We start from the raw sequence: 18,701 nt of genomic DNA, 5'->3' as shown, positions 1-18,701 counted from the left end.
GCCTGCCGGATGTTCCTGAGCCACAACTCCCCTCATCCCAGGTCATTGGCCATGCTTGCTGGGGCTGATGGGAGTTGCAGTACAGCAGCACCTGTCAAGCCAAAGGTGTCCCTCACACCTGCCTTTGATGAAAGGTCTTGGCAAAGGGAAGTGTCTCTTGGTTGAAAACAGCTTGGAAATCTGACCCTGACCTGACCTGACCTCATGGAAGTCTGTATAAAACACTAAGCAAATAATGAAATCTGCTAATGGAAAAAAAATGTTTGCTATCGGGCTTTGTTCCTGTATTCTAGACCTTCTAACAGGAAGCAGGTGCTGAGCAGCAGCAGTTATTTATGTTTGCTAATGGGACGTCAGGCAGTGGCAAGAAACCACCTTTCTTTCTTCTGTCCGAGGGCAGGGCAAACATGAAAGTCAGGCATGGGTTGGGAGGTGAGGCAAAATCACAATTACAAGACGAGTTTCTACATGAGAACTAGCCCTTTTGAATTTACCGTATTTTTCGCTCTATAACATGCACCCGACCATAACATGCACATAGTTTTTAGAGGAGGAAAACAAGAAAAAAAATATTCTAAACGAAACAGTGGATGTATGATTTTTGTGGTTCATGCTGTGGCCACAGACATGTGATCTGACAGTGAGTTTGGAGTAGCCCAATGCAAAAATCCTGAGGATCCATGTGGATCCGTGCTTTGTAACCACGTTTTAAGTGGGGAGGGAAGGAAAAGCACTCAAGGGACAAGGAGCACGTGTTGGGTGTATGGAGGAGGAGGATGCTAATAATGCAGGAGAGGAGTTTAAGGGGAGAAGAAGCACACGTGGGGTGGGTGGAGAAGGATGCTGCTAATAATGAAGAAGAGGGGTATAAGGGGAGAAGGCTCCTCTCCTCTCCCGCTTTGCTCCTTTAAAGCAAGCAGGCTCTCTGTCCCTCTCTCCTTCCCACTCAGGCTCTTCTCCTGCTTTGCTGTTTCAAAGCGAGCCACGGAGGAAGGAAGGAAGGAAGGAAGGAAGGAAGGAAGGAAGGAAGGAAGGAAGGAAGGAAGGAAGGAAGGGGAACCATGGATCCTCTGCTCACGACTGCAGCAGAACCCCCTGCCATCCGTAGGCATTCGCTCCATAACACGCACAGACATTTCCCCTTACTTTCTAGCAGGAAAAAAGTGAGCGTTATGGTGCAAAAAATACGGTATATTCAGTGAAACGTTAAGAAGCAGAATAAGGCTGTGTCCCTCAGTGTGTTTACGGCAGCAAAAACAACAAGGGTTCCCAAGTGTCTCAAAAGTCAAGAGACCTGTAATTCTGAGCTGGGCTGGCCACTTTTTTGTATTTCTGTTATTTCTCTTTTTTCAGGTGTTTAGACACACACACACACTCCATTTCATAATATACATTCACATCATAACACTCCACTTTGCGTCCCTGGCTCTTTAGAGCCCGTCAACTTCTTTCCCTCCTGCCTCATGGCTTTCAAAATTAGCCTTTATATCATTGCATTTTGCACGTTTTCCAATTCTAATTATACACATTAGAAAATAACTCAAAATTTAAATAAATATAGAAAGGTAGAGAATTTCTCATTACAAGCCTTCAAACAACCCTGCTAGTGATGTCAAGCTACAAACATGAGTCTGACCAAACTGCGGGAGGCGGTGGAAGACAGAAGTGCCTGGCGTGCTCTGGTCCATGGGGTCACAAAGAGTCGGACACGACTAAATGACTAAACGACAACAACAACACAGTGATGTCAATTGCTTACAATCTTTCAGGTATCGTATAAATTTACTCCAGTCCTTTTGGAATGCTTGATCTTGCCGGTTTCGGATTTTTCCTGTCAGCTTTGCCAGTTCTGCAAAGTCCGCTATCTTCTGTTATTTCTATTGGTTTGATTTACTTCAGTAAAATCTTTCTCTTAAAAAAAAAAAAAGTAAAAATAAGAGAGCGGCTTACAAATACAACATGAACACTAACACAAATAAGCACACGTTGTCGTAGAATTGTAGAGTCAAGGACCATCTAGCACAGGCATCCCCAACCTGTGGCCCTGCAGATGTTTTGGACTACAATTCCCATCATCCCTGATCACTGGTCCTGTTCGCTAGGGATCATGGGAGTTGTAGGCCAAAACATCTGGAGGGCTGCAGGTTGGGGATGCCTGATCTGCCACAAACCTCTACAATGCAGGAGCAGGCAGGTGTCCCATAGGGGAATCAAACCTATGACCTTGGCATTATCAGCGCCACACTCTAACCACACTCTATCCCTCAGTCTACCAATCCTGGGACACAGACAAGCCTCCTGTTCTTAGAGGAATTTCACTCGTGTTCCTTAAGACGTCCAGGGGGTGGGAAAGGTCTTCCGTTTTGAATGTGCGGCCTTCAGTTGCGTCGACAAAACGCTCCTTTGGGTGGTCTGCACTGCTGCCTTCCGGCTTCGAAGAGCATTGCAACCTGGTGCCATTATTTGTGCCGCCCGTTCTTCCGCAGCTCAGGAGACACCCGATCACCCCCTTACCCATTCAGGCGGAAGCTCCCCTCTCACAGACACTTGCCAAGTCGTAAGCGCAGAACTCCCTGGGCGTACATGTCTAGATATCGTGAAAACTCGCTTGGCATCTCGTGAACCCCCTGCTTGGGCAGCCTGTTGTCGTAGTAATGGTGGAGAATGGGCTGGTTCTCCAGGTCGTGTTGGAAAGGCCAGAATCCGTAGAGAGTGATGCTCTGACACAACTCCAGAGCCATACTGGTGAACATGAAGCCGGAGGAGAGGCGTTTGGGCCCTAAGCCCCTCGACTTCCAGTAGCTACCCAGCGGGGCCAGGTAATGGGGGTTCAAGAAGAGAGCTCTCTGAGCCAAGCCAAAGTCCTCCATGGTATACAGGGCACGGTAGCTGACATCAGTGTGTCCCACGAAGGAGAAAGCAGGAATGAGGAAGAAAGCATCCCCATAAAGCCGCAGGGAATCGGCAAAAGGCTTCCGGCGGTCTGACAGTTTTCGGAATCTGCAGGATATGGGAAGGAACAAAATGATCAAGCCACATTCTTCTAAGTCTGGAGGAGAAAATTTCCACCTATCTGCAGTTTCTAAGCTGACTGATCTCATCAGTACCTCCTGGACTGCAACACGGATTGGAGCTGTGGGGGCAGCCGCACCAAACATTTAAAGAATCCTGAGAACGGTAGTTTGTGATGGGTACTGTTAAGTTGTGGGTGAACACATCAGACGACACAGCGATTCTTCAAACTGCTCTTGTTTATTCACAGACCAGAACAGAACTGAACTGAAGGGTTCAGCTGGCCTGCTTATATAGAGCTCCACTAGAACGTAACAGTAACCATTTTCTGTAACTATCCAATCACTGAATGTCACTTTCGATCCCTTATTTGCATATGGGGACCTGAACTATCTACAGTATCCCCCTGCTGGCCCAGGGTGAGCACTTCAGTACATAACAGGTACTGTGAACTGCAAGAAGATCAAACCTAGCCATTCTTAAGGAAATCTGCCCTGAGTGCTCACTGGAAGGACAGATCCTGAAGCTGAGGCTCCAATACTTTGGCCACCTCATGAGAAGACTCCCTGGAAAAGACCCTGATGTTGGGAAAGATGGAGGGCACAAGTAGAAGGGGACGACAGAGGACGAGATGGTTGGACAGTGTTCTCGGAGCTACCAGCATGAGTTTGACCAAACTGCGGGAGGCAGAGGAAGACAGGAGTGCCTGGTGTGCTCTGGTCCATGGGGTCACGACTAAACGACTAAACAACAACAACAACTGTGAACTGTAGCTGTGCGAGAGGGATACTGCAGTTCCCAGGGTTTTTGGGGGGGAAGTCATGGGCTTTAAATGTGCACTTGATGTGCTTTAAACATACGGGGTGCATCTGCCTTAAGGCACATTTAAAGCATGCAGCCTCCCACAAATAATCCTCTAACTGTAGTTTATCTCTCACGCAGCAGAATTCCCAGCACCATTCATTCATTCATACTTTTCAAGTTTATACTTTTCATTAATTGTACAATCATTTTGGCATTTCAAAACTTGACTTCCTTCCCCCCCCCCCCTTCCTGAGGTTCCTTGAATTTATTTTTAATGTCTTCTGCATATCCAAATTAACTCAATTTGTTCATTTATTCGCCTTCTTTAAATATGTACTCTTATCCACCTGCAGGTTATTACAATGATCCTGCCAATGTTTTTATCTGTTTATAGTTTATCTGTAAATATGCAATAAGCCATTTCCATTTTTTTCTAAGAGATTTGTTATCTTGATTTCTTATTCGTCGGGTAAGTTTTGCCATTTCTGCATATTCCATAAGTTTCTGTATCCATTCTTCCTTTGCTGGGACTACAATTCCTAGCATCCTTAGCAAACTACAGCTCCCAGGATCCTTTGTGGGGAGCGGTGTGTTTGTCATGTGTGGTGTGTGGGCATGGCCATAATTATCCTTTGGGTTTCATGAAGTATTTGAAATGTTTACACGGTATAAAACATGTTTTCATACACCTAAAAGGTAAAGGGACCCCTGAACATTGGGTCCAGTCGTGGCTGACTCTGGGGTTGCGGTGCTCATCTCGCTCTATAGGCCGAGGGAGCCAGCATACAGCTTCCGGGTCATGTGGCCAGCAGGACTAAGCCACTTCTGGAGAACCAGAGCAGTGCATGGAAACGCCATTTACCTTCCCGCCGGAGCGATCCCTATTTATGTACTTGCACTTTGACGTGCTTTTGAACTGCTGGGTTGGCAGGAGCAGGGACCGAGCAACGGGAGCTCACTCCCTCACGGGGATTCGAACCACCGACCTTCTGATCAGCAAGCCCTAGGCTCTGTGGTTTAACCCACAGCGCCACCCGCAAATGATGTATTTAACAACAAATCTTAAATACACAGGAGCACCAAGTCAAACCATTGGCCTCTCTAGCTTAGTAATGCCTGCACTGATTGGCAGGGGCTCTCCAGGGTTTTAGGGAGGAGCCCCTGCCAGCCCTACCTCGAGATGCCAGGGATTGAACCCAGGACCTGCTGCATGCAGAGCAGGAAGCACTGGCCGCTGGGTGCAGCTTCGTTACTGCTTCCTACAACTGCTTAAATCAGGGGTCAGCAAACTTTTTCAGAAGTGGGCCGGTCCACTGTCCCTCAGACCTTGTGGGGGGGCAGACAATATTTGGGGGGGGCAGGGTGGAAATGAACGAATTCCTATGACCCACAAATAACCCAGAGATGCATTTTAATTAAAAGGACACATTCTACTCATGTAAAAACACGTTGATTCCCAGACCGTCTGCGGGCTGGATTTAGAAGGCGATTTGGCTGGATCCGGCCCCCAGGCCTTAGTTTGCCTACCCATGGCTTCAATTATGACACAGCCAGTGCATTCTCGGGTCTTTTCCTTACTTTTCATTAAGGATGCTGGGGTTTAAAGTCACCAGGTCTGACTTGGTTCCCACATCTTCAGAGAAATTCATGGGAGGCAGGTTGAACCTGGATTGGAGGGATAAAGTGGAAAAACAGAATCAGCTCTCGTGCAACTGTTGGGGAACGTTCATTCAAACAGGCTTCATGGAGAATCCAGGCAACCTAACTGCCAACACATCACATTCCAGGGCTCTGGATGCTATCTATTTTTCAGGCCTGATTTGTGAAGGTTTGTTTTTTTCCTTTTTAAATATTTTTTTATTTATACCTTTCAAATTTATACATTTCACTGATTTTACAATCATTTTGACATTTCAAAACTTGACTTCCTTCCCCCACTTTCTGCGGTTCCTGAATTTTTTAAAAAAATATATTCTCCATATCCAAATTAACTCAATTTCTTCATTTATTCATCTTCTTTAAATATATACTCTTATGAAACTGCAGGTTATTACAATGATCCTGCCAATGTTTTTATCTGTTTACAATTTATCTGTAAATATTCAATAAATCATTTCCATTCTTTTATAAAAAGTTTGTTATCTTGATTTCTTATTCTTCTGGTAAGTTTCGCCATTTCTGCATATTCCGTAAGTTTTTGTATCCATTCTTCCTTTGCTGGTGCTTCTTCTTCTTTCCATTTTTGGGCAAGTAACATTCTTGCCGCTGTAGTCACATACATGAATAAGTTTCTATACATTTTAGGTAGTTCTGTCCCTATAATTCCCAAGAGAAAATCTTCTGGGGGTTTTTACGAACGTTATTTTAAACATCCTTTTTATTTCATTATATATCTCTTTCCCCTTTTCTTAAAACCCAAAAGCAGTTTCAGGCCGTCCAGCGTGGACTCACACAGTAATATTGATGCTTTCCCAATCTACCGTTTCTTTAATAGCTTCCCTCTTTTAATGGCGCTTCTACCTTTGTATTTAGTTGCTTCCTGTTCACTGACTGCAGCATTCCTAAATCAGCTGCTAAACTGGCAGTTCTGTTCTATGAGGTACGTTTCTTTCTCTTTCTCTCTCTCTCTCTCTGACTCGGAGCTTTCCTCTTTGCAGCCAATTGCTCCTTTATTGTCTACTTTTTAAGTGTATTTAAATGAGCAATTGCTCTGGCGGGAAAGAAGAAGCCAATAATGAAAGAGACAAGAGACAGGACTAACTAATGATGGGTGGATTTAGGAATGCCAAGACCACAAGTGAACAGGAAGAAGAAGATTCATGGAGCAGAATTCTGCCCAAGACCTTGGAGGTGCGCTGCCGGTCAATGTTGATGACACTGGGCTACATACATGGGCTCAGCATTAAGCTGCTTCCAATATTAGAAACATAGGGAGCCTCCTTAAACCAGAGCCAACCACCTGTCTATATAGCTCAGTAATCTCTACTCTGACTGGAAGCAGCTTTTCATAATCTCAGGCATGGGTGGATCTTTCCCATTGCCTTTAAAACATAGCTGTCAAGTTACAGTTTTGAAAATAAAGGATCAGCAGCCAAAATAAGGGATTTTCCAAGCACAGGCATGTTCAACTTCTGAGCCCCTCCAAGCCAAAGGCAAAAAGCCCAGCCAGCAGCCGAACGAAGCCTCAAGCGGTGGTTCCCACAGCACAGCAACCCGGCAAAGGGGATGCAGCAAGGGAAACCACCGTCACCTCTCCGCTGGGAAGCGCTGAGCAAAGGCGAGTCCCCCCCAGGCAACGCGGCCGATTTGATCGGCACAAGACAAGCAAGCTCCACCCCCCAGTTGTTCTTAGACACCTTATTGGGTGAGCAACGCAGCCAAGCAACACAGTTGGAGCCTCCCTACTCCCTGGCTGGCAGGGAGGGAGGGAGAGGAGCTGCTTCCTTTGAAACCCGGGAAATTTAAGGGACATCATCAATAAGGGACAGCAGCAGGACACGGCGCTGGGATAAGGGACTTTCCCGCCAAATAAGGAACGGTTGACAGCTATGCTTTAAAACTCAAAATAGCAGGGGCTGAACCTGGGACATTCCATATGCAAAGTATGGATTTTACCACTCAGCCCAAATGCTCTTTTAAAATAATTTGGAAACTGCCAGTTAAAAGGCTAGTTGCAAGGAGAAGTAGGGCTTTTACAGAATGTTACTTACTTCTGAGTAAAACAAAACAAAAAACCAAGTCCGCCTGGAAATAAATTCTGTAAAAGGACCCCATATTATTTGCGATTCCCACCTGTTTGAAGTGCCACCAGTTTCCCTTGCAGAGGAAGAAGAAATAAGTTACCTGATTACTAGATCTGCCCGGTCTATCTCCTGACCACAGCTGCTGTTTCGTAGAATCCCACCATTGCCCACTACAGCACAGTGCCTATACTGGGAGTCTGGGAAGGGTGACCTCTAGATTTTTGAGAGTGCAGAAGAGAAATAATCTTAATAAAAACATACAAAAGAAATATTGGCTTAGATCACCAGGATTCTGTTACCCTTTAACTCAGGAGTGGGAAATCATTTTCATGCATAAAAATATTGATAGGACACGGTGTCATAAAAATATACAGTGGTGCCCCGCAAGACGAACGCCTCGCAAGACGGAAAACCCGCTAGACGAAAGGGTTTTCCGTTTTGGAGGCGCTTCGCAAAACGAATTTCCCTATGGGCTTGCTTCGCAAGACGAAAATGTCTTGCGAGTTCCTGCGGGGTTTTTTCCCCTTCCCCCCTTTTTCCTAAGCCCTAAGCCGCTTATCAGCTGATCCGCTGATAAGCTGCTTATCAGCTGATCCGCTAAAAGCCGCTAAACCGCTAATAGCGCTAATCTGCTAAGCTGTCAATGGGCTTGCTTCGCAAGACGAAAAAACCGCTATACGAAGAGCCTCACGGAACGGATTAATTTCGTCTTGCGAGGCACCACTGTATCACAGCGTTTTACAACAATATAAAAGCATAAAGCCAAACAATAATGTCACAAAAAGGTAAAAACTAAAAGAAAACCTCCATAAACCATTATGGGTGGATGCACTCTGAATTTCCTGCTTAGGCCTAGCAGAACAGAAAAGTTTCCAGCAGGCATTTAAAAGTTGACACATAATTCACTTGGTGATTCTCTCGTGGCAGAGAGTTCCACAGGACTAGGTTGATGACACTAAAGGCTCCGTTCCAAAACCAGGTCTAAACCCAGATTGTAGCATACCTGCCAAGTGCCCCCCGGGGAAAAATGGACGGCCCATTTTTTCACGCAAGATTGCAGCAGCCATTTTGGGTGCAAACGCCAAAACCACCCCACCAAAAAAAGGACTTTTTCAGGGTGAGAGTGAGGCACAGGTCACATGACTCACTCCCAGAAGTTGGACAAATTTGTCTAGGCAACCCCAATCTTCCTGGGATACCAGCTCCACAACCAACTTTGCCAAGAAAGGGATATTGGCAACTGGTTCATGGGTGTTAACCTCCATTGGGTCTAGGGTGGGCTTTTTGTGGAACAGATTCACCACGGCCTTAATAATAATAATAATAATAATAATAATAATAATAATAATAGTTTTATTATTTGTACACCGCGCATCTGACTGGGTGATGGGTGCCATTCCCTCATGCAAGGATGTGTTGACCACACCTTTGACCCCTTTAGTAACCCCACCCTGGCTAGCTTTAAAAAGTCAGGATGGAAAAGGATTAATAATAATAATAATAATAATAATAATAATAATAAATTTTATTTATACCCCGCCCTCCCCAGCCAAGACCAGGCTCAGGGCAGCTAACAACCAATAATAAAAGCAAGTTGATTGAAAGCCAACTTAAAAAACAAGATTAAAAATACAACATTAAAATGCAGCCTCAATTATTGTTATATTTTATTTATACCCCACCTATCTGGCTGGAGTCTAATGAGCAGGTGGTTGAGCGCATCACTGCAAGAATCCTTCGCACATCCCCATGATGTATTAACCAGAAATGATCCCATAAAAACAGGGTTCATAGGTGGCATCAGGTATATAGGGCAGGCTGGTGTGGACCGTGAAGGGAGGCCTGGCAGGCCAGCAGAGACCTGTGAGCCAAAGGTTCCTCTGCCCAGTTTAAACGAGAGAGGCCAAGGACTGAACCTTCTGTACCAGGATGTGCTCTGGGTTGTGGCTCTTTTCCCCCACCCCAAATATCCCCCCCCCCACCTCCGGCAGCAGGTCTACCAGGTTAGCGCTCGCCAGAAACGCCTTTCCTTTCATTCCGTCAAAGGTGATGTTTGATCCCAACGGCGTGTTTTCCTTGGTCAAGACTACTGAGAAGGAAGCATTGCAACATCGGCCCAGTTCTGCCCTGCAAATGAGAGGAGAGGTGGATTAGGGTGACGCTGCGAAGGAAATAACTTATGCTCCCCCTAAGCCCTTTGTGGCAGGTGGGGCAGGGGTTTGCCTCATACAAAGAGATGAAGTCACTCTAAGCCTCATCAAGGGGAGATCATTTATGGACTCTATGTGTGCTCAGGATGGTGTTGCCTTCCTTCTGAAGATCTGTAGTCTGGCTCCATCCTTCGAGTCCTCTGCCTCTGAACATTAGTTACTGAGAATCACAAGAGGATGAGGGTGTTGTTGCACTCAGATTCTGTTTGCAGGCTTCCCACAGGTTTTACCTCAGCAACTAGGTGTGCCACTTTTACCAGCTGTCCATGGAGGCACAGGTCAATTCTGTGTCCAAGGCAGCTGACTACCAGCTCCATCTTGTATGCAGGCTGAGACCCTACCTGCCCGCGGACTGTCTTGCCAGAGTGGTGCATGCTCTGGTTATCTCCTACTTGGACTACTGCAATGCACTCTATGTGGAGCTACCTTTGAAGGTGACCTGGAAACTGCAACTAATCCAGAATGTGGCGGCTAGACTGGTGACTGGGAGAGGCCACCAAGACCACATAACATCGGTCTTGAAAGACCTACATTGGCTCCCAGTACATTTCCAAGCACAATTCAAAGTGTTGGTGCTGACCTTTAAAGCCCTAAATGGCCACGGCCCAGTATACCTGAAGGAGTGTCTCCACCCCCATTGTCCTGCCCAGACACCGAGGTCCAGCTCCAAATGCCTTCTGGTGGTTCCCTCAGTGTGAGAAGTGAGGTTACAGGAAAGCAGGTAGAGGGCTTCTTGGTAGTGGTGCCCGCCCTGTGGAATGCCCTTCCATCAGATGTCAAAGAAATAAACAACTGACTTTTAGAAGACATCTGAAGGCAGCCCTGTTTAGGGAAGTTTTTAATGTTTGATGTTTTATTGCTTCCTCCTCCTCCTCCTCCTCCTCCTCCTCCTCCTCCTCCTTCTGTTGGGAGCTGCCCAGAGTGGCTGGGGAAACCCAGCCAGATGGGTGGGGTATAAATAATAAAATATTTGTTGCTGTTGTTGTTACCAGCTTTGTCCATTCTTGAACAGGAAGATAGCTTGTCTACAGTAGTCTAGGCACTTGTTGTATTTTTTTTAAAAAAATAATATTTATTAACATTTTAAAGACTACAAAAGAAAAGAAAAGAAAAAGAATTAAACAAAACAATACAATACAAAAACAAAAACACCACACAACACCAACACCAAAATATTAACTTAACAAAACAAAACAAACACAATTTAAAACACATCTAATACTTTCAGTATCTTAACTTTCCTTCACTTGTTTCAACGACCTCCTCACACCTCCCTTTTTGTATTCCACTTTAATTAACTGTTTCAGCAATTCCTTTCCATCTTCCTCTGTTTTCTGTCCTGTAATTTATCTTAACATATTCAAACCTTATTTTTTCCCTTTAATATATAATTGTCTTAACATATTTTAACCTTATTTTCCCTTTAATACTCTAATAATCTATTTGTACTTAATTCCTTGTAACATTTCTACTAAAGCCATATAACTCCTTTCCAACATTTTTCTAACACTCATTAATTTTACAACATTTTTATGAATAGTCTTTAAACTTTTTCCAATCTTCTTCCACCAACTCTTCTCTCTGGTCCCGGATTCTGCCAGTTGTATCCGCCAATTCCATATAGTCCATCAACCTGGTGATCTTCTGTCTGATGCTCTTAACTCTTTTCCAAGTCCCTTCTGCGAGTCTTCTTCATATTTATACATGAACTTTACTTTGTCTTCCACTGATCTTATTTTTATTTTTATTCCTTTGAGGTTAAAGAGTAGATCTCGAGGAAACTCCCACCTAAAGATGATTTTATTCCTTCTCGACAGGGCGACCAAATCTCCATAGTTAAATCTAAGATCCAAAAGGTATTTCAGGATGTCTTTCAAAATTTCCACTCTTAACTGTTGTTCTTCTAAGTTCTTCTGGTAGTTCCAACAGTCTCTTATTTTGTTCTTCTCTTTTTTCCCTCCTCTTCCAAATCCAAAGGCCCTCACAGTTTTAATCTCTTCTTGACCCAAGTCCCGATCCCAAAAATCATCTAATTCCTGTGTGGGGAAATCTGTCAAACTTTCCTTCTCCAGTTCAGGTAGGGCTCTGATCCTCAAAATCTGATTTTCTTTAGATTCAATCATAGCAGGCATCAACTTATGGTCATCAAATTGCATCTGTAAGGCTGGGACTCTCTCTCTCTTCAATTGTGTTACTTTAGGTTCAATGGCAATAACTTTCTCCCTAGCCTTCTCTGCAGTTTGCCATGCCGAAGTAGATTCCTGTATCAATTTCTGAATAGTTTCTATATTAGTGTTCACTTTTTGTCCCAAATTGTCGATTTTGGTAGTTACCACATCCACCTTTTTGTGAAGCTGTTCCAGTGAGTCACTTATCTTACATAATACAGCCCCTAAGGCCTCTTCTGTCGACATTCTTAACCAATTCAAGGTCCCCAGAATCTCACAGCTTTTTATTTTGCAGCTGGAAATTCCCCCAGCTCAACTCTTGTAACAGTTTCAAGGGCTTCCTCTAGAGGGAAACAGTTCCTCTAGATGGAAACAATTTCTATTTGTATTAGTCCTTTTAAAGTCAATTCAAACAATAAAGTTAGTTTCAATTTTCTCTTACTTTTACTCCTTTTTAAACGCAGAAAGAGACAGTGGAAACGTTGTCTTCCTCTTATTTAACTAACTGTCAGTGAACGTTCTAATCACGGTCAATGAGCCTTCCAGAATACGTCAGTCCTATTGGCAGCCTGTTTCCAGGATCGGAGCGGTGGTATTTTAACTCTGTTCGCTCTCTCCTGCAGGTATACTCAGTCCAAAACTTTCCCCCCTCTTCTCCTGCCACCAAGGGGGGTTTAGTATTTTTTACCGATGGAAATTTCGTCCTTTACAATAGGTTTTCCGAGGCTTCAGCTTGCATCCTCATTGCTTCAATCTATTTACAAAAGGGGAAGGTGGACTTCCTGTTTTAGACCTCCCTGTTTCGGCACCAAATTAAGACGTTTAAAAATCCAATTCTCCGTTCTACTCACGGGTAGTTGCTTTAAGATCAAATTGTCCACAGGAAAATGTCAGTGCTCTCCGGCAACAGCTATGCGGCTTCGCTCCGTGGAAGAAGCAGTCAATTAAAAGCACCGCGCCGCTCACCCCACGTCGCTCCGGATCCCCGAAACCGGGTTTCCCCTCGAGTAGGGGAGGTGCAAAAGGTGCCAGCCGAATCCCACGTTCACAGGCTTCACCCGCCTGTGATTTTTAGTGGGTCTCCGCCTTCGCCGTGGTGGCCAGACCCGAATTTCCACAAAGTAAATTCCTCCCGGTCAGAGGAATTCCGCCATTACCGGAGGTGCTAACCCGGAAGTCTTCAGTAGTCTAGGCACTTGTTGTAATATACAGTTACTGACTTCCACTTCCATGCATGAAGGAATTAACCTGAGCTCAGGTAGCCAGTGGGGGTAGAGCTTATCAGGCTCCCTGCAGCCTTTTGTTTCTTCCCTCCCATTCTTCCCTTTTCTCTTCATGTTTTCTGGAACAAGCAAAGAAGGAGCCGTGTGGCTAAGGCCCCCAATAGCAAACAACAACAACAATCCAAGTGAATTGAATCTCTCCGAAAGGGAGATTTTACAGCCTGCATCTTTGCTAACCCAAAGATTGCACGAGACTTTTTGTGCGGAAACAAAGGACTTTTCTTTTAAAGTCTTTCGGAACCTTCGCATCTTTGTTTTACCGCCAAGTTAATGTAGCGTCTAGAAATACTGTGAGTAAACTATGTGATTTATTCTAGCCTAAGTATTTTCGGGCACAATGTTTGTTCAAAGGCGTATGGGGGGTGCAGGTGAAAAATCTAACCAAGTTTAAATGTGCTTGGAGCAATCACCATTGTGCCTAACTCTGCTACGAAAGAGTAAGGATCTCTCTCCCAAACCTCTCTCTAGAACACCGGTAACCTTTGAGACTCGATTACTGTAACATGCTCCATGTGGGGCTATGTGGGGTTGGTCTGGGAGCTGCTGCTAATGCAGAATGCAGCAGCCAGGCTTCTGGCTGGAGGGTCTAACAACAGCATATACAACCATTGCTGTCTGTTTTTCCAGGTGTCCCTCCGAACAGGTGAGTGGATGGCTTTACCTGTATTGGGCCATTGCTGCAGGATTGGGTTCCCAAGGGCACTCCTGACTGAGTAGTACATGCTCCAGAATGCCCTTATCTTTTTGAGGAAGTTTCCACGTTTTGACAACACGAACCCGCTTCTCATCGCTGGCTGTCTTGCTGAATTGAGCACTGCCAGCAAAAGAGACAGAGATATCAACAACTAGTTTCAGAGTCCATCCCTTTTTCCATATGAACCTAACTGGACCCCAAGATCATCTTCTGAGGCCCCTTTTCTTTGTTTGCTTCTTCCACAAGACGCCCCGGGGGCTGGAAGTCATGCTTCTTCAGGGAAGTAAAGAAATTTGGCAATAACAAATCGCACAACGCAGAGGTGCCCCAAGATTGTGGAGGCCCGGGGTGTGACGTCTCAAGCAAATATAGAGGGGGGCTGAGATGCTTTTTGTCGTGGAATTCTACTCAAAATGGTCCAGAGCAGAACTTCAACGTATAGTTAGCAGAGTAAAAACTTAAACACATTGCAGGATACCCCCCCCCCAAAAAAAGAGACCAGAGGGAATTGTATTTCATCCAGCAGAGCTTTAGTGCTACTGAAGGCAAATGAGCAGAATGGTCACAAATCCAATACATTCAGGACTGGCACTGTCCACAAGAAACCCAGTTGCAGCACACTTAACTGCAGACTTAACTTACAATAAGTCTAAAGGTTTACGCTAAGCATACTATGTACAGAGGACCACACCAAAAGGAAAGATAGACAGAAAGGAAAGTGAAACCCAGGTTCCTTCTGGCTTTATAATCAGCATGACCGTGACAGAAAAGATAAGAGAACCAGTTTAAGCCAGCTTCTCTGAAGGAATAACTCAAACATCATGAACCTTCTGCTTGATTCTTTCACACAGAGAAGCTTCCAGAATAGGAAAGATCTCTGTGCATCTGATCAATACTTTCTGTACTAAGAAATGCAAACTGACACCTTTGACCCCCTCAAGTTGACGCGCCAGACACAACTAAGATTTGCTGCCTTTACATGACACCCCAAATCAGCTACCTCTCTCTGCCCAACAGTGAGGCCTGCCAGTCCAACCAGAAAAACTCACCTCAGAGAGAATTCCCTTACTTCAAATAACCGATTCAATTCCCGGCACTTTGATAATTGTCCTAACGTAGTTTTCTCTCTGTGGGGGGAAAGAACCACACACAGCGCTGGGATTAATTTCAGAACTCGTAGTCATTGCTACAGACTCTGCTGAAGCCCATTTGCACTTCCTTGTTAAAACAACTCAAGTTTTTTAAGAAGGCTCTCAGAGCTGATTTTCTACAGGTTTTCCTCTTGTTATAAGAATTATAAGGTCTAAGATATAAAATAAATGTTCATAAATGTATAAGGCAAACACATACATAAGTATATAAACCACGTGTCTGAAATAGTACAAGAGAACAATCCTGAAGCCATTTTGACCCTCCCAAAATTGACCTCAAATATTTCTCTGCAAGGAGGAAGGAAATGGGAAAAGCTTTCCAATTGTCTTTGAACTATAGGGGCTTACACCTCCCTATAAATACAGTCCGGCAAGTATCTGTTAAACTGAGCACACTATCAATATGCGTAAGAGATTCAGGTATTTACCATCACAAAAGAATGGCCAGGATGCCGAGGTAAAAGCAACCAGTGACTATTATCAGGTACCCTGGCAGACAGGTTTTCTGCTGTAGACCACCCTTTCAGTGATGTATGTATGATGTATTGCGTGGTGCCTTGATCTACAGGGTGGCAATTTCAAAAGTCTATATAAGAGCTTGCACACCAATGTTCTGGGTTCCTCCTCCCTGGGGGGTGGGGTGAGCACCCTGTTGCAACAGCTTAATAAAGATCAGGCTTACTAGCTGCTTTACTTCTCAATATTCTCTGGTTGGCCTCTGTTATGTTCTCCTACTGATAGGGAACCTACATAAGGACTCTATACGGGCTCTTGGGTACCCCATAAGGGGGGGGGAAAGCAGTTTGTTTTCTTATAACACTCTACAACATGTGTGTGTGTGTGTGTGTGTGTGTGCGCGCGCGCGCTGTATTTTTTGCTCTGTAAGACTCACTTTTTCCCTCCTAAAAAATAAGGGGAAATGTGTGTGCGTCTTATGGAGCGAATGCAAGCTGCGCAGCTATCCCAGAAGCCAGAACAGCAAGAGGGATTGCTGCTTTCACTGCGCAGCAATCCCTCTTGCTGTTCTGGCTTCTGAGAGTCAGAATATTTTTTTTTCTTGTTTTCCTCCTCCAAAAACCAGGTGCATCTTGTGGTCTGGCGCGTCTTATAGAGCGAAAAATACAGTATATGGGGATGCTTGTCTCAGTGGATGTCTCAGGCGGCCTGGCTATCTCTGATACTGTTTGACATTTCAAAAAAAGCACTCAAAACTATGCTGTTCCCAGCCCACTTTCCCAAAGAACCCAGATAACTCACCTGGTTGCCCTCTGTAGCAGCGAAAGAGTAAGACTAACAAAGAAAACCACGCAGACGGTCAGCGCTATGTTCTGCTTCCGAAGCCGTAAATTGAAGGACATGTTACAGAAAGACAGAGTCGAGACCCAAACTGTTTGTCGCCCGGGTTCACCTGGAGTCTGCTGCTTCCTCAGGTGTGCCCCGAGCAGCTGCTGCCAAGGTAGGCATCAAAAAGCATCAGGATGAGGAACCAGAAGCACGAGAAACACCTGAAGCGAATGCAAAGGAAATAAAAAGAATATAAGAACAGTGTTGTATTATATTCAGCATATACGTATCTAAAATAAGCTGTGTCAGTGTTGACGTGTAAACAAAGTTAAGCAAAAGGATAATATAAACCAGAAGACAGGCTGGTAGATAAATATCTGCTTAAACAGCTCAGTTAAAACGTTTCTCACGTCTGATTGGGCTCAATAAATCTCTTTCAGTAAGCAGCCCCACCTTTTATTGTTCAGTCATCCTGTAAGTGTGGATTTGCCCTCAGAAAATATCACACCTTTCAGAGTGCGCACAATGGTCACAGCAACTTTTGTTGGTCAAAGGAGTAGACAGTGTCAGATTTTCATATGGGCTGAGTGGGCCGCAGCCCAGGGCCTCATAATTTAGAGGAGACTAAGCCTCTAGACAGCATCTTGAAAAGTAGAAACATCGCCTTGCCAACAAAGGTCCGTATAGTTAAAGCTATGGTTTTCCCAGTAGTGATGTATGGAAGTGAGAGCTGGATCATAAAGAAGGCTGATCGCTGAAGAATTGATGCTTTTGAATTATGGTGCTGGAGGAGACTCTTGAGAGTCCCATGGACTGCAAGAAGATCAAACGTATCCATTCTGTTGTGACGTGGGGTTTGTGATTTCAGCTCTCTTGACATATTATGCTGGAGACAGCTCTCTAGTTGTCTAGTAACACTTCTTTATTAAAGCAACAAGACTGAAACCTGAGGAGGGGAGAGCTACATTTATAGGGACAGGGAACTAGCTAGAAGGGATACATTTTGGAGGGAACAATATCAGGCAATCACAGTCCTGCCTTTTGGAGGCAACCAATAAGACAGAGGATCCAAATACAAGAGCTTAAATGAACCAATAGTAGCTGTACCCTCTGGAACCAAAAGGCAGTTACTTTACCCTAATGCAATTACAGACAATAATAATACAGATATAAAATCCTTTGACTCAATACACAACACATTCTTAAGGACATCAGCCCTGAGTGCTCACTGGAAGGACAGATCGTGAAGCTGAGGCTCCAATACTTTGGCCACCTCATGAGAAGACTCGACTCCCTGGAAAAGACCCTGATGTTGGGAAAGATGGAGGGCACAAGGAGAAGGGGACGACAGAGGACAAGATGGTTGGACAGTGTTCTTGAAGCTGCCAGGATGAGTTTGACCAAACTGCGGGAGGCAGTGGAAGACAGGAGTGCCTGGCATGCTCTGGTCCATGCGGTCACAAAGAGTCGGACACGACTAAATGACTAAACAACAACACTCTATTCCAAACTTAAAAATGGAAAGTGTTATGTTGGTGGTCAATAAAAGAGGTTTAAAGACTTTCTCAAGGGTAAATCTAGTATAAACACTGACAGCTGGGAAACACTGGCCTGCGAGTGCTCCAGTTGGAGAACAGTCTTTACCAAAGGTGTTCATGGGCTTTGAAGACACTCAAACTCAGGACGCAAGAGAGAAACATGCTAGGAGGAAGGCAGGCTTGGCAAATCCACACCGTGATCAGCTCCTGCCCGGAAACCAATGTCCCTACTGTGAAAGGACTTGTGGACCCAGAATTGGCCTCCACAGTCCCTTACAGACTCATTGTTAAAACCGTGTTTATGGAAGACAATCTTACTCGGCTACATGGGGTCCATGGGGTCACGAAGAGTCGGACACGACTAAACGACTGAACAACAACAACAGCCTCTTATCATTAAAAAAACAAACAGGCAGATTTTACTATCTAGAATCATAGAACTGCAGAGCTAGATGGGTCCAAAGGGTCATTTAGTCCAAGCCCATGCAATGCAGGAATCACAGCTGAAGACAATCTAGGAAGCTGCCTTGAATCTCAAGCAGAGTCTCAAGCAAAGTGAGAAAGATCTCTCCCATCCCCTGTCACCTAAGGCAGCTGCGTTGGGCTGAACCTGGGACCTTCTTCCTGCAAATCAAGAGGGCTACCCTCACTGAGTTTTCGTCACCTTCCCCGTTGCTTCCCCAGGCATCCCCTCCCACAATTCTGCAGCACCTGGGTAATGTGTGGCACACACAGAGCATTGCTGTCCTTCACAAAGTGGTCCAGGATGGCCTTCCAGTTGCTGTCAATGCAGTCAAAGGAGGTTGACTCACCG

At 44.9% G+C, this 18,701-nt stretch overlaps 1 protein-coding gene across 1 annotated transcript; it reads right to left on the bottom strand.

Annotated features, from left to right (window-relative positions):
• Nucleotides 1-1,370: 1,370 nt before the first annotated feature.
• Nucleotides 1,371-16,753, bottom strand: LOC309326594 (alpha-N-acetylneuraminide alpha-2,8-sialyltransferase-like). The gene is given in 9 exon segments (XM_081835452.1): nucleotides 1,371-1,617; nucleotides 1,760-3,000; nucleotides 5,395-5,481; nucleotides 7,660-7,772; nucleotides 9,542-9,686; nucleotides 13,882-14,034; nucleotides 14,964-15,041; nucleotides 16,323-16,507; nucleotides 16,509-16,753. Coding segments are annotated over 8 exon segments (1,245 nt in total). The 5' UTR covers nucleotides 16,530-16,753; the 3' UTR covers nucleotides 1,371-1,617; nucleotides 1,760-2,537.
• Between the last annotated feature and the right edge of the window lie 1,948 nt (nucleotides 16,754-18,701).

The sequence above is a fragment of the Podarcis erhardii genome, assembly GCF_964252035.2.
Source record: "Podarcis erhardii genome assembly, chromosome: 13".
Lineage (NCBI taxonomy): Eukaryota > Metazoa > Chordata > Lepidosauria > Squamata > Lacertidae > Podarcis > Podarcis erhardii.
This window is presented reverse-complemented; position numbering and strand designations above follow the sequence as displayed.